The sequence below is a fragment of the Bubalus kerabau genome, chromosome 11, assembly GCF_029407905.1.
Source record: "Bubalus kerabau isolate K-KA32 ecotype Philippines breed swamp buffalo chromosome 11, PCC_UOA_SB_1v2, whole genome shotgun sequence".
Taxonomy (NCBI): domain Eukaryota; kingdom Metazoa; phylum Chordata; class Mammalia; order Artiodactyla; family Bovidae; genus Bubalus; species Bubalus kerabau.
The window spans coordinates 107026090-107041467 of record NC_073634.1 but is presented as its reverse complement, the minus strand read 5'-3'; the positions used below and the strand labels follow the sequence as shown (position 1 = coordinate 107041467).

The window sequence follows — 15378 nt, the reverse complement described above, 5'->3', positions numbered from 1 at the left end:
TGCCCTTTGGCATCGGTTGGTTCCCTTTCTTGCTTTTGGACCACTCGGTCTCCCAGTGGCTGTCAGGAAAGAGCCCCTGGGCTCTGCCTAGTCAACCTCGGCCTGCAGGTCAGCTTTCTGGCCCTGGGGGGGCTATATCAGCATGGGGTTCATGGCTGCATTTCCACTGCCTGGAGAGAGCCGGCTAGGACCTAGAAGGGCCTTGATAGTAGTACTTCGTGAACGTATGAGAAACTGCTACCGTTACTGCATGTCACATGGCCCGGGCACCTGAACCTCCGGTTGCCCCCAGGTCGGGGCTGTGGTTACCCGCATCTCGGAGGGAGGAGCTCTGAAGGGGGTGAAGTGTTGTGCCCCGTGGTCTGCGAGCTGGGGACTGCAGTGAGAGGGGCAGGACTCAGCCCAGGTGGAACACGAGGCCCTGTGCCCAGAGCCAGGCTCACCTGGGGGCGGTGGGGGCTGTTACCCCAGAAGAGCCGGGACGTCAACCCTGCGCCCGCTCTCCTTCCCAGAGGGAGGTCAGCATCCCAGTGTACGGAGGAAGCGGCAGCCCGCGACCTGACACCTGCGATACTCGGAGTTTATCACTAGTCACCAAGGAGCCACACACTCGACAGGGACACCACCGCGTGTTTTCTTCATCGCTCACATCCCCGGGGCTTGGAACTTGCCGGGCGCTCATGTCCTTTCCAGACCAACGCGGTCTCGCCAGCTTCCTCTTGGGGGCTGAGCTCCAAACAGGCCTCAATTACTACAGTCTGTATGCAGGTCAGGAAGCAACAGTTAGAACTGGACATGAAACAACAGACTGGTTCCAAATAGGAAAAGGAGTACGTCAAAGCTGTATATTGTCACCCTGCTTATTTAACTGCTATGCAGAGTACATCATGAGAAACGCTGGACTGGAAGAAACACAAGCTGGAATCAAGATTGCCAGGAGAAATATCAATAACCTCAGATATGCAGATGACACCACCCTTATGGCAGAAAGTGAAGAGGAACTCAAAAGCCTCTTGATGAAAGTGAAAGTGGAGAGTGAAAAAGTTGGCTTAAAGCTCAACATTCAGAAAACGAAGATCATGGCATCCAGTCCTATCACTTCATGGGAAATAGATGGGGAAACAGTGTCAGACTTTATTTTTTGGGGCTCCAAAATCACTGCAGATGGTGACTGCAACCATATAATTAAAAGACGCTTACTCCTTGGAAGGAAAGTTATGAGCAACCTAGACAGCATATTGAAAAGCAGACATTACTTTGCCAACAAAGGTCCGTCTAGTCAAGGCTATGGTTTTTCCAGTTGTCATGTATGGATGAGAGTTGGACTGTGAAGAAAGCTGAGCGCCGAAGAATTGATGCTTTTGAACTGTGGTGTTGGAGAAGCCTCTTGAGAGTCCCTTGGACTGCAAGGAGATCCAACCAGTCCATTCTAAAGGCGATCAGCCCTGGGTGTTCTTTGGAAGGAATGATGCTAACGCTGAAACTCCAGTCCTTTGGCCACCTCCTGCGAAGAGCTGACTCATTGGAAAAGACTCTGATGCTGGGAGGGATTGGGGGCAGGAGGAGAAGGGGACGACAGAGGATGAGATGGCTGGATGGCACCACTGACTCGATGGACGTGAGTCTGGGTGAACTCCGGGAGTTGGTGATGGACAGGGAGGCCTGGCGTGCTGGGATTCATGGGGTCGCAAAGAGTCGGACGCGACTGAATGGAACTGAACTGATTTCAGTCGCCCCCATAGGTTACCGGGAGCCCGCCGCCTACGGGGACCCGCCTCTGCCCACAATGCTTTGCGTCCCGCCCCACAGTGCTTTGCGTTCCGCCCCACAGTGCTTTGCGTTTCCCGCCCCAAAGGCTTCTTCCGGCGGCACCGAGGCCCGGTTAATCGATCGCCGCGCGCTGGCGGCTCGGCGCTCGGCCAGCCGCGCCTGCGCACGTGGTGATTTCCGGCGAGCGCCGCTGGGCGGGTGAGGGTCTTGTCTCGTGCTGAGGGCCCTGTGGGCCCGGTGGCGGCCCGGAACGCTGCACCCCGGTCCTCCTCGCTCCGAGCAGGACGGTGAGCGAACCCCGGCCGACCCCCGAGCCTCCGGCCATGACTTCCCTGCTGGCGAAGGACGCTTACTTGCAGGGCCTGGCCAAGAAGATCTGCTCCCAGCCCAGCGCCGAGCCGCAGAAGCGCACATCGGGTAAAGGCGCAGCCCGGGGGGCCGGGTCGGAGAGGGCTTCGGAAAGGGTACCCCGTCCGCCCTCGCGGCGCTCGCGTCCCCGCCCCCCTGCACCGCCCCTGAGCCGTCTTCAGGCGGAGCAGACCCGCAGACGCGTGAAGCGGGCCTGCGAAGTTCCCGAGGGAGACACCGTGAGAGACGCTCAGGGCCGCGCCGCTGCCCCGGCCCGCTGGGGGCCCCCGTCTCGGGGTCCGAGGGGGCTCAGCCGTGCGCCCCACCAGGCGCGAATCTCGGCCGGGGTTTGGAGGAGGTGACTGCGGAACAGGCTCGGCCAGCTCTCCGCATGGAGTAGAAAGGCTGGTGTGAGCGTTGATGAGAAAAATGACTTATTCAGCCCATTTCTGGGGTAGTGTGGGGAGAAGGGAGGAAGAAGATGGCCCTGCCAATGGTCGTGTACGTGCCAGGGGTGACAGGGCCCCTCATACACACAAATGGGCGAAGCAGACAAAAGCTGCCCTGTGCGGAGCCGGGGCTCCTAAGTCCTGTCCAGCCTTGGAGGAGAGGGAGAGCGGCAGGGACGGGCGTGGACCTACCAGAGGAGAAACGGACTTTCGTTACACCAGGAAAACCTGTTCACTCTAGGGGTTAAGTGAATTTCTCATCACTCAGTGAAAAGTTAGATCTGTGTCTTTCTAGTTCCTTTGCTGTGTATTTCTCCCTGAACCAATCGGGTCCCTACTTGGTGCACTCATTTCTCATTTTCCTTTTAAAATATAAACATTTTCTACACCTTTTCTTTGCCACATCACTTATGGGATCTTAGTTCTCCAACCACACATTGAACTCAGCCCTTGGCAGTGAGAGTGTGGGGTCCTAACCACTGACTCCGTTCAGTTCAGCTGCTCAGTCCTGTCTGGGTCTTTTCCACCCCCATGGACTGCAGCACCCCAGGCTTCCCTGTCCATCACCAATTCCCAGAGCTTGCTCAAACTTCTGTCCATCGAATTGGTCATACCATCCAGCCATCTCATCCTCTGTCGTCCCCTCTCCTCCTGCCTTCAGTCTTTCCCAGCATCAGGGTCTTTTTCAGTGAGTCAGTTCTTCACATCAGGTGGCCAAAGTATTGGAGCTTCAACATCAGTCCTTCCAATGAATAGTCAGGACTGATTTCCTTTAGGATTGACTGGTTTGATCTCTCTGCAGTCCAAGGGACTCTCAGGAGTCTTCTCCAACACCACAGTTCAAAAGCATCAATTCTTTGGTGCTCAGCTTTCTTTATGGTCCAACTCTCACATCCACACATGACTACTGGAAAAACCATAGCCTTTGACTATATGGACCTTTGCTGGCAAAGTGATGTCTCTGCTTTTTAATATGCTGTCTAGGTTAGTCATAGCTTTTCTTCCAAGAAGTAAGTGTCTTTTAATTTCATGGCTGCAGTCGTTTTGGAGCCCAAGAAAATAAAATCTGTCACTGTTTGCACTGTTTCCCCATCTGTTTGCCATGAAGTGATGGGACTGGAGCCATGGTCTTCATTTTTTGAATGTTGAGTTTTAAGCCAGCTTTTTCACTCTCTTCTTTCACTTTCATCAAGAAGCTCTTTAGTTCCTTTTTGCTTTCTGCCATAAGGATGGTATCTGCATATCTCAGGTTATTGATATTTCTGCTGGCAATCTTGATTCCAGCTTGTGCTTCATCCAGTCCGGCATTTTGCATGATGTACTCTGCATATAAGTTAAATAAGCGGAGTGACAATATACAGCCTTGACGTATCCCAATTTTGAACCAGTTCATTTTTCCATGTCTGGTTCTAACTGTTGCTTCTTGACCTGCATACAGATTTCTCAGGAGGCAGGTAAGGTGGTCTGGTATTCCCATCTCTTTAAAAATTTTCCACAGTTTGTTGTGATCCACACAGTCAAAGACTTTAGTCAATGAAGCAGATGTAGGTGTTTTCCTGGAAATCCCCGTGCTTTTTCGATGATCCAGTGGATGTTGGCAATTTGATCTCTGGTTCCTCTGCCTTTTCTAAATTCAGCTTGAACATCTGAAACCTGTCAGTTTATGTACTGTTGAAACCTGGCTTGGAGAATTTTGAGCATTACTTTGCTAGCAGGTGAGATGAGTGCAATTGTGCGGTAGTTTGAGCATTCTTTGGCATTGCCTTTCTTTGGGATTGGAATGAAAACTGACCTTTTCCAGTCCTGTGGCCACTGCTGTTTTCCAAATTTGCTGACATATTGAATGCAGCACTTTTACAGCATCATCTTTTAGGATTTGAAGTAGCTCAGCTGGAATTCCATCACCTCCACTAGCTTTGTTTGTAGTGATGCTTTCTAAGGCCCACTTGACTTCACACTACAGGATGTTTGGCTCTAGGTGAGTGATCACACCATCATGGTTATCTGGATCATGAAGATCTCTTTTGTATAGTTCTGTGTATCTTTGCCACCTCTTCTTAATATATTCTGCTTCTGTTAGGTCCATGCTGTTTCTGTCTTTTATTGTGCCCATCTTGCATGAAATGTTTCCATGGTGTCTCTTAATTTTCTTGAAGAGATCTCTTTCTTTCCCATTCTGTTGTTTTCCTGTATTTCTTTGCATTGATCACTTAGGAAGGTTTTCTGTGCTGTTCTTTGGAACTCTGCGTTCAAGTGGGTATATCTTTCCTTTTCTCCTTTGTCTTTTGCTTCTCTTCTTTTCTCAGCTATTTGTAAGGCCTCCCCAGACAGCCATTTTGCCTGGACTGTCAGGGAATTCCCTTTCCACCTTTTAATTTGAAGGCGTGTGTGTGTGTGTGTGTGTTCAGCCAGCTCAATGTGTCCAGCTCTTTGCGAACCCCGTGTACTGTAGCCTGCCAGGCTCCCCTGTCCATGGGGTTTTTCCAGGCAAGAGTTCTGGAGCAGGTTGCCTTTTCCTCCTCCAGGGCACCTTGCTGACACAAGGATTGAACCCGCATCTCTTTGCCAAGTGGATTCTTTACCACTAGCGCCACCTGGGAAGCCCAAAATGATATACCCCATTCTGGGCTATATAGTTTGTTGTGGGACGTGCCTTCATTGTCCCTGAGGATGGATACAAGTAGACCGCTGGGTCAGCGTGTGGGTGTTTGCGGTGGGTCAGCATATTACACTCATCAGGGATTGATGAGTGTGACCGGTCTGCTTTCCAGGAGGTGTGTGGTTCTGAGCTCAGTGGATGAGGGTCCCCACAACTCCCGTCTCAACTGGCTTTTGGCATCCTTCTGGAATCAAAACCTTTGCAGGACCTTCTTACCTACTGACTGGGTCATGGGGATTGAAGTGGCAGCCCTTTCTTGTTTCTTGTTTCAGCTGGCAAAACTCAAGTCTCAGAAGCTGCTGCGCCCCCCAGGAAGAAGAGGAAGAAAGCGCAGAAGAAATCCCGGGAGCGGGAGAAGAAGACTGCAAAGCCCAAGGCCCAGGCCTCTGCGGAGAAGTCTGAGGCCAGGAAGCCAGAGGCGGCCAAGGAGGAGGAGGGAGCCGCCAGCTCCACCAGGGCCCCGGCAGGTGAGGGGGCAGGCAGGGATCTGGGATCTGGGATAGGTGTGCATGTGGCCCTCTCTGGTTATAACAGCAAGATCAGGTACACTGGGATGGTGTGAGGCTTTGTAGAGGACAGATCGCAGGGTCTCTGGGTGGATGGGCAGCTCAGGAAGGGCACAGAAGCCCCAGGTCGTATAGTAACCGGGACGGAGAGGGGCATGGCTGTGTCCTCTAAGATCCTCAGCGGCCCGGCATGCCGAGCTTCGCTGCTCTCAAGTCTCTGAAGTGATGTCCTGGGAGCTGCCTCTGGGTGTGGGTGGGTGCCGCAGGAGTTGGAAGAATCCAGAGATGGGTTTGGCCCGCGCTACACAAGCAAGCCCTACCCCGGAGGCCAATCCAGCTTGAAGAGGCCCTGCAGGTCCACCAGTGGCCGCTGGGCGGGAGTAGGGGTGTGGGGTGCACACGGAGGCTCAGGCTTTGAATCCGGCCCCTTTTGTGGGGGAGGGGGGCACAGGAAGGTTGGGAGGGGCTCTCCTTTCGGATTTCTGATCCTCCTTTGCAGATGGCCTGGCCGCAGAGCCTGACTCTTTATTTGCCTTGGATGTTCTGCGGCAGCGCCTGCATGAGAAGATTCAGGAGGCACGGGGCCAGGTAGGTGTGGGATGGGGGCGGGCAAGGCTCTCTGGGTGCTGCAGGGCTTTCCCCACCCCACCTGGAGGAGACACCCCGGTGCTCTCCGAGGTTGGCTCCCTGTTCTGCCGGCCATCGTGGGCCTGGGCAGGAGGGTCTCAGCAGCTCTGTTCTGCGGGAGGTCAGGTGCTCTTCTCGTCATCTGGGGGGTCGGTGCAGGCTCAGCCCCCATGTTGAGCTGCTGCTTCTTCTCTGCTGCGGCCTTTGAGAGGCTTGGGCTCCTCTCTCAGCAGCACTTCCTGGGCGTTCGTTCTTCTGATTGTCCTGACGGCCCCTGAGGTAAGCCAGGGCCTGAGGTGAGGCAACCTGCCCTAGGGGACTGCCACGGGACTGACGCTCCGGGATGTGAACCAGCCTCAGTGCCGAGTGCTTAGTGGGGTCGCCTCCCCCTCCTTTCCCTGGGGACCTCCCCAGGCCTCTGCCGTGGGGGACAGGCGCGAGGGCCCTGCCTTCCTGCGGTGGTCCAGAGTGCTCTTGTCTGCTGGGCGGGGCTCAGTAGCGCCGGGGTCTGCACGGACAGCACTGCCTTGTCCCAACCGAACCTCCCCATCTGGTGGCGGCGGGGCCTCAGCCCCCTGCCCTCACCCCGTCTGACCAGATGGAGGCCAGTGTGCCCCTTGCTGGGTCATCGGGTAGACTTAGTGGCCCCCTTTTGGGAAGTACCCTGGCAGGTGGTCTGTGCCTGGCATCTGGAAGGTGGGGTTCTCAGAGGGTCCCCTCATCCTTGTTTTGGGCGCACTCTGGGGCCAGGTCATCTCGGGGTGGAACGCTGCACCCCGCCGGCCCTGGTCCTGACCTGACTGCACGTGCTAAGCCGGGGGCCCCGTTATGAGAACCTTATGAGTGAGCGCGGGATCACCCCACAGGGCAGCGCCAAGGAGCTGTCCGCCGCTGTTTTGGAGAAAAGACGCCGGAGGAAGCAGGAGCGCGACCGGAAAAAGAGGAAACGGAGGGAGCTGAGAGCAAAGGAGAAGGCGGCCAAGGCACTGGAGGGGGCAGAGGCCACCGAGCCGGACTCTCAGGTGCCCGCGGAGGAGGCCCAGGCCCGGCAGGGGCTGCTCTTCAACAAGGTGAGCGCCGTGCCGCTGGGCTGAGTGCGTGCCCTGTGCTGCCTTGGGGCGGGCGGAAGTGGGCCCCCGCCGGGGCGGGCGGGGAGCGGCCCTCAGCTCGTGTCGCCCTCTCCCCCGAGGTGGAGGTGACCGAGGAGGAGCCGGCCAGCAAGGCCCAGCGCCGTAAGGAGAAGAGGCAGAAGCTGAAGGGGAACCTGACACCGCTGACGGGCAGGAACTACCGGCAGCTGCTGGAGCGCCTGCAGGCGCGGCAGGTCCGGCTGGAGGAGCTGCGGGACCGGGACGCGGGGCAGGCCCAGGAGCTCGAGGCCAAGATGCGCTGGACCAACCTGCTGTACAAGGCCGAGGGCGTGAGGATCCGCGACGACGAGCGCCTGCTGCAGGAGGCCCTGAAGCGCAAGGAGAAGCGGCGCGCGCAGCGCCAGCGCGCCTGGGAGAAGCGCACGGCGCACGTGGTGGGCAAGATGCAGCAGCGGCAGGACCGGCGGCGGCAGAACCTGCGCAAGAAGAAGGCGGCCAAGGCCGAGCGCCGCCTGGAGAAGGCTCGCAAGAAGGGCCGCATCCTGCCCCAAGACCTGGAGCGCGCCGGCCTGGCCTGAGGCCCTGGCTGCCCAACCCCCATCTCGGGTGGTGCAGGCTCCGGCAGAAAGTGGACTCTGCCACGTGCCTCTCACCGGTTTGTCCGGGGCTCAGGCACCCCCGCGCAGAAGAGCCTTCAGATCCGGGGAAGGGGCTGACCCGGATCCAGCTCCAACCTCCTCTTATTAGACCAGAGGCTCCCTGCAGCTGGTGGGGTAGTGGCCCAGGGAGCTGTGAGGAGGGAGCGGGCACCTGGGGGGCTTTGCTGGCTGCCCCCTCTTCTCACTGTCGCAGGAGCAGGAAGGGCACGGCCTTTGTGACTGCAGAGTTGGCCCCAGGTGCGCTTGGGAAGGATGGAAGCAGCTCCTGCGGCAGAGTTTCAGCGGAGGTGATGGGCTTGGTAACGGAGCAGGAGGGCGTCCTCAGGCGCCTGTGATTGAGTTACACAAGTTGATGTGGAAAGTGTATAAGGAGTAGAATTTAAGGTGAAGATGGTTATTAAAAATTCTAACTACTAAAAGATAGTGTTATTGGAGTAGGAGGGAAAAGAAATTGGAGTTGGCTGGATAGTATCAGTCTAGGGGGAGGTGGGAGAGAAGGGGTAAAACCTGGAGAACTATGTGGGGTGGATGGAGGGTCCGCAATGACGGACAGGTGACTGCAAGCCCACAGGCAGGCAGCGTGAACGCGCGCGTGTGAATTGTATGGTACGTGGATTGTGTTTCAGGAAGGCTGTTCGTAACATTCTTTAGACTAAATTCCAGTTAAGAAACAGATGGTAACCAAAACGAAACTGGTGTGACTATCATTAGATGATGATGTGTTACTAGAATTTTAAAGGTATTGCTAGAGAGAAAGGATGTCACTGAATAATGAAACGGGTTCAGATCACCTGGAAGGTAAACAGCCTTGCCCCAGAAACAGCTTCAGATCTGTTTAACAGAAGCTGACACTCTGCAAGAAGTCAGTTCACAAACCCAAGTGGGAGATGCTTAACATCTGCTCTAGGGAGAGATGGTCAAGTAGACAAAATCAGATGGATCTGGAAGGTTCAAATGAGAGCGTTTATAAGCTTGGTCTAATGGACACACAGACCTGTGTGTCTGAAAACTGTGTATTGGGATTTCCTTGGTGGTCCAGTGGTTTAGTTCAGTCGCTCCGTCACGTCCAACTCTTTGCTCCCCCTTGGACTACAGCACAACACCAGGCTTTCCTGTCCATCACCAACTCCTGGAGCTTGCTCACACTCACGTCCATCAAGTTGGTGATGGACTCTGTTCCAGTGCAGGGGTATGGGTTCAATCCCTGGTTGGGAAACTTAAGATCCCGGATTCTGCAGGGTGTGGCCAAATTTTTTTTAAGAAATTAAAAAAAAACCTCAAGCACACACGGAACAGTGGTGAAAACTGACCATCACCTGGCCCACAAAGCAAGGCATATTTCAAAGCTTCGGCATCATACAAAGTGTGTTATTGGGCCATAAAACAGTTTTTAAATTCCAGAGGTAACTGTAAAGTTACATGTTTGGAAATTTAAAAACACACTTCTAAATTACCTGTCAAAGAATCCTCATAGACGTGAGAGACTGTTTAGGATTGGCAAATAATGGAAGCAGCGTGCATCAACATTTGTGGGCCTCAGCTGAGACGGTGCCAAAAGCGCTTCATAGCCGCAAAGCTGTGCTTACGTGTGTCCTTGATTGTAAGTTTTAGGAAGTGAGTCCACCATGCAGCACAATTTTCTGCTTGACCTAGAGCCTCATTCCTGGGTTCTGCTGACCCACTCTGCCCCTGGCAGTTGCTCCCAAATTAACGTCCACACGTTGCAGGCAGGAGAGTTGGGAGAGTGTAACCCCCTGTGGGAGTTGAAGGAGCATCTCCCAAGGCCTGGTGGGTATGTGTCATTGGGTATTCCGCTCCTTCCCTGAAGCCTGGAAGGCCAGGAAGCACGCCCCTCCACCCTAGAGTGCTGCTGTGGCCTTAGTTTCATGTAGCTCGTGTGCGAAGCGAGCAAATGGTGCGCTTTGGTGGCAGGTAGCATCAGGCAGCCCTGGACAATAGGAGTTAGAGGGAAGGAAGGGTGAGGAGGTATGGAGCATTCACCTGGTGGGAGCCCATCTGTGTCCAAGTATAGAACAACACTGCAGCCGCCCTGGGCTGGGCTGCCCGCTCCTGTCTGAGCCAGGGCTGGGAGCTGGTGGTGCACAGAAGCAAGGACGCGCCACACAGGATTCAGGGCAATAGAAGCATCTCACCTGCAGGGAAGAGAACATCACTGGTTGAGTCTAGGAAGCTTGATGCCAACTTATTGGGTGCTGTGTGCCTCGAGCGCAGAAAGTGAAATGCAGAGTAAAGAGAAAACTTCCAACAGGCCTCATATCTCATATTTTCAGGACCAAATGACAAGAGTCTCCAGGTCAGAAGGCCCCCTTCCTGGTCTATCCAGTGAGTTGGATAAAAATAACCCCAAACAGGACACATTCACCAGGATCTGGGGTTCCAACAGTCCTGCAAAGACGGTACTCTTAGTCCACTGGCCCCCCTTGGGTGAAGCTGGGAAGAAGGCTCCCAGCCAGCCTTTCCTTCTCCTTGGGGGCTCCAGGACTTGAATGAACTCATGGTTAGAAATTCAGTGAGGGGCTGTAAGCAATTGAGTAGCTCAGTGAAGCTCTTGTTCACCAGAGCTGCCGTCCAGGTGCAGAGGGCAGAGAGCTGTCTCCAGACCCCCATGGGCTGGCTCATTTGGGTCATTGCACTGAGCACTAGCTTGGCCAACAGTAGAGGAACCTCACACAACCATGTCACAACGTGTTCCCTGCTGCCCTCAGGTCCCCGGTCTGCACTGGCCGGGGAACTTGGTTCTACCCCTGTGTCTCCCACGGCATTCCATCCAGCCTTCAAAGAGCCACTGTGGTGCCTCTCTGGTGCTTTTCCCAGGACCTTGGGAGAGGATGAGTCTTCGGTAGGCTCCCCAACCTATGAGGTGGATGAGCAGGTAACACAGTTAAGACCCTCCAACAAGCCTGGCCCTCGACTGAGAGTTCTTAGCTCTTGTAAGTTATTCCTAGGGATTTCTGTAAAGTTCACTTAACCTTAGCTTGGGCCACTGTGGGTTCCAGGTTTTGGCTGAGCACCAAAGGAAGTAATGGGAACTTTTCCAGTTCCCTAGCCAGCCCACTAGATCTTGCTTCTGGAAGGAACCATATCTGAAACTGCACCACTCCTTTCTTGGCCAAGCACTTCTAGAATTAGTTCCCACATAGTTACATGATTTTTTTTTTTTCCAAACTTTTTTTTCTTTTTTTTTTTTAAGGGAGCTCTTCTCCCTTTAAAAAAAGAAGAGTTTATTTTTTTTTGGCTGTGTTGGGTCTTCATTACTGCTCAGGCTTTTCTCTAGTTGTGGTGAATGGGGGCTCCTCTCTAAATGGCTTTATTTCAGTGGCCTCTCGTGGAGCACAGGCTTAGTAGTTGGGAGACACTGACTTAGTTGCTCTTTGCCATGTGAGACCCTCCCGGATCAGGGATCGAACCCATGTCATCTGCATTGGCTGGCAAATTCTCTACCACCAGGGAAGCCCCTCAAACTCTTCTGACTTTGACTTTGTAATTGACCACGTGGGTCCTGCTGAGATCTCTCTCTTATGTATCAGTATAGAGACAAGGTGAGATGGGGGTGAAATGGAGGAGACTCGTTTCACCTTGGAAGTGACTCCTCAGATGAGTTTTTAGATATGGCAGGGACTGATTTCTCAAGGTGGTCCTCGGTAGGTTGGATATTCAGGGTACCCGAGGTACCCAAGATTGTCCAAATACCCCCATCTCAATTCCCAGGACTGATGAGTGCTCCAGCTCTCCCATGAGAGATCTGGTAAGGTTGTGAATTCACTTGTTGGTAGGATTTGCCAGTGAACTAGCTAAAACTTCAGTTTTCTGTTAATTCAGTCTTGGCAGTTGCAAACTCAGAGATTCTACTACAAAGTAAGAGAAAGTTCTTGATTCTCAGCTCTTGTCTTAACCTGAAACTTTAGGACTTGGAGCCTGTCATTGTCTATTGACTACCCAGCACTGTTAAGGGAGACCTCCCCATCCCCAGCCGCCTTGAGTAGTCCTTGAGTTTCTCAAGTCTTACTGTTTTTAAGGTGGTGTCAGCTAGTCTCAAAGTCTTGCCTTCAAAAGATATTTGTCTCTGGTGTCCACATCTCCAGATAAGTTGTTTTGTAGCTGTGTGCCAGTATATCCAGGGTCCCCTCCCTTGGTGCTATCTAGATCACTGCCCTCTGCTAAAATCATAGGCTTCCCCGGCGGCACTAGTGGTAAGGAGCCCCCGTGGTGACGCAGAAGACAAGAAATGTGGGTTCAGTCCCTGGATTGGGACGATCCCCTGTAGAGGGCATGGCAACCCACTCCAGTATTCTTACCTGGAGAATCCCACGGACAGAGGAGCCTGGTGGGCTACAACCCATAGGGTTGCTAAGGGTCAGTACGACAGAAGCACCTTAGCATACACAGCTAAAATCCAGCCAGATAACAAATCCCAGGTTTTCCCTGACTCATTCATGACAGGTCATGTTGTGTTGCGTCCACAAAAGTGCTTTTTAACAAAACTAGTAGTTAAAAGCCACGCTGATGACTGGATATGTCTTAGCAACCAGGAATAGAGGAAAGTGTCCTCAATTGGGTAAAAGTTTACCAAAAGTGTAAAAATACCATCATACTTAATACCATCATCCAAGTTTTCTTGCTAAGATGAAGAACAAGGCAAGAATGTCTCTTCTCATAGCTGCTTTTCAGTGTCACACTAGAAGTCCTAGCACACGCAATAAGACAAGAAAAATAAAACATGCAGATTGGGAAGGAAGAAGTCAAACTGTCTTTGCAAATGACATGATCATCTATATAAACATCCAAAAGACGACAAAACCTGAAACGCATAAGTGACTATATCAGGGTTGCGGTGTACAAAATAAATGTAAAAGTCAGCCGCTGTCCTGTATACCAGTAATGAACAAGTGGGCTTTAAAATCAATAACATATTATCATTTACACTATGAAAATCGATATAAGCATACCCCAGATATATTGCCATTTATTGCAATATCCAGATATTGCAGATAGACCACCACAATAAAGTGAATATTGCAATAAAGTCACACCTTTTTCTTTTGTTTCCCAGAGCATATAAAAGTTACGTTTACACTATATTGTGGTCAGTTATTAAGTATGCAATAACATTAATGTCTAAAAATTCACATACCCACACCTTAATTTTTTAAATATTAGCAAAAAATGCTACCCATCATCTGAACCTGCAGTGAGTTGTGTTAAAATCAAAGATCACAGATCACTGTAACAAACACAATAACAGTGTAACATTTCTTTCAAGATGGTGAGAGTCACAAACGGGACACAGAGGCGTGAAGTAAGGGAGCGCTGCTGGGAAAATGGTGCTGACAGACGCTTGGCGCGCAAGCCTTCAGTTTAAGGAAGCAGTGTCCTTGACGCGCAGTAAGGCAAAGCGCAGGGAGAGCTGTGCCTGTAAAGGGCGCTCTCGCGGAAACGGAGCTGAAAGGACAGAAGCGGAAGCTCTCGTGCACATATCACTCAATAGAGTGTCAGTAGGGCTGGGCCTTGCCTCAGGCAGGAATGATACCGCTACTGCCGACAGGAGGGAGAGGATTCCTCCTTGCCTGGTGATGGCTCAACGTCAGGCTGTCACAACTCAGCCGATGAAAATCCACTGTGTGTCAAGTCCCAGTTACTCCAATGGACATTTAATTTTTAGTAGCCCTTTCCAACTTCCCCTTCTGCTCTATAAAAGAGTTTCCTTGCAACTTCCACGGTGGCCCGGTGGTAAAGAGTTTGCCTTGCAATGCAGGGTATGTGCGTTCAAACGTTGGTCAGGGAACTAAGATCCCACATGCCATAGAGCACCCTAGTCCACAAGGAAGAGCTGCTGAGCCCGTGCACCACAACTGGAGGGTCCACGGACTGCAAGGAGAAGGTCCCATATGACAGAGGATCCTACATGCTGCAGCGAAGGCCTGATGCAGCCAGTAACTGTTTGAAAAGTCTCCTTTACTGGACTTGCATGCAGTTCACCATAGTTGCATGTCCTGAATTGCAATTATTTGCTGCTCCTGAATAGGCTTACTTTTGTTGGTGGTGGTGGTGAAATAACTGGTTGTCACTAACACACCTGTTAAAGTGAAGTCACTCAGTCATGTCTGACTCTTTGTGACCCCATGGACTGTAGCCTATCGGGCTCCTCCATCCATGGGATTTTCCAGACAAGAGTGCTGGAGTGGATTGCCATTTCCTTCTCCAGGGGATCTTCCTCACCCAGGGATCGAACCTGGGTCTCCCAGATTGCAGGCAGACACTTTACCATCTGAGCCACCAGGGAAGCCCTAACACACCTGTTAGAAATGGCCAGAATGCAGAACACTGACAACATTGGATTCTGGTGAAGATATGGAGCAGTACAGTTTCATTCGCTGCCAGAATGCAAAATGATACAGCTGTGTTAAAAAAAAAATACACTGGCAGTTTCTTACAAAATGAAACAAATTCTTACTGTATGACCCAGCAATCATACTCCTTAGTATTCACCCAAATAAAGTGAAAATTTATGTCCATACAAAATCCTGCAGAAGGATGTTTATAACAGCCTTATTTACAATTGCCAAAACTTAGAAGCAATCAAAATGTCCTTCAGAGCAACCTAGATGTCCATTGACAGATGAGTAGAGAAAAAAATTGTGGTACATATATACAATGGAATATTACTCAACTATAAAAAAGAATATATTCAAGTCAATCCTAAAGAGGTGGATGAACCTAGAGCCTATTATGCAGAATGAAGTAGGTCAGAAGTTCAGTTGCTTAGTCGTGTCTGACTCTTGGGACCCCATGGACTGCAGCACTCCAGGCTTCCCTGTCCATCACCAACTCCCAGAGCTTGCTCAAATTCATGTCCACTGAGTCGGTAATGCCATCCAAACATCTTATCCTCTTGTCGGCCCCTTCTCCTCCTGCCTTCAATATTTCCCAGCATCAGGGTCTTTTCCAATGAATCAGTTCTTCGCATCAGGTGGCCAAAGCATTGTGGTTTCAGCATCAGTCCTTCCAATGATTATTCAGGACTGATTTCCTTTAGGATTGACTGGTTTGATCTCCTTGCAGTCCAATGGACTCTCAAGAGTCTTCTCCAACACCACAGTTCAAAAGCATCAATTCTTTGGTGGTCAGCTTTCTTTATAGTCCAACTCTCACATCCATACATGACTACTGGAAAAACCATAGCTTTGAGTAGACGGACCTTTGTTGACAAAGTAATGTCTCCGCTTTTGAATATGCTGTCTAGGTTGGTCA

The 15378-nt window shown here is 51.9% G+C and overlaps 1 protein-coding gene across 1 annotated transcript; it reads left to right on the top strand.

Annotated features, from left to right (window-relative positions):
- Nucleotides 1-1898: 1898 nt before the first annotated feature.
- On the top strand, nucleotides 1899-13324 carry SURF6 (surfeit 6). The gene is made up of 5 exons (XM_055541569.1): nucleotides 1899-2187; nucleotides 5499-5693; nucleotides 6232-6320; nucleotides 7226-7429; nucleotides 7549-13324. The coding sequence occupies exons 1-5, from the start codon at nucleotides 2094-2096 to the stop codon at nucleotides 8026-8028; spliced, it is 1062 nt and encodes a 353-aa protein (XP_055397544.1). The 5' UTR covers nucleotides 1899-2093; the 3' UTR covers nucleotides 8029-13324.
- Nucleotides 13325-15378: the final 2054 nt, after the last annotated feature.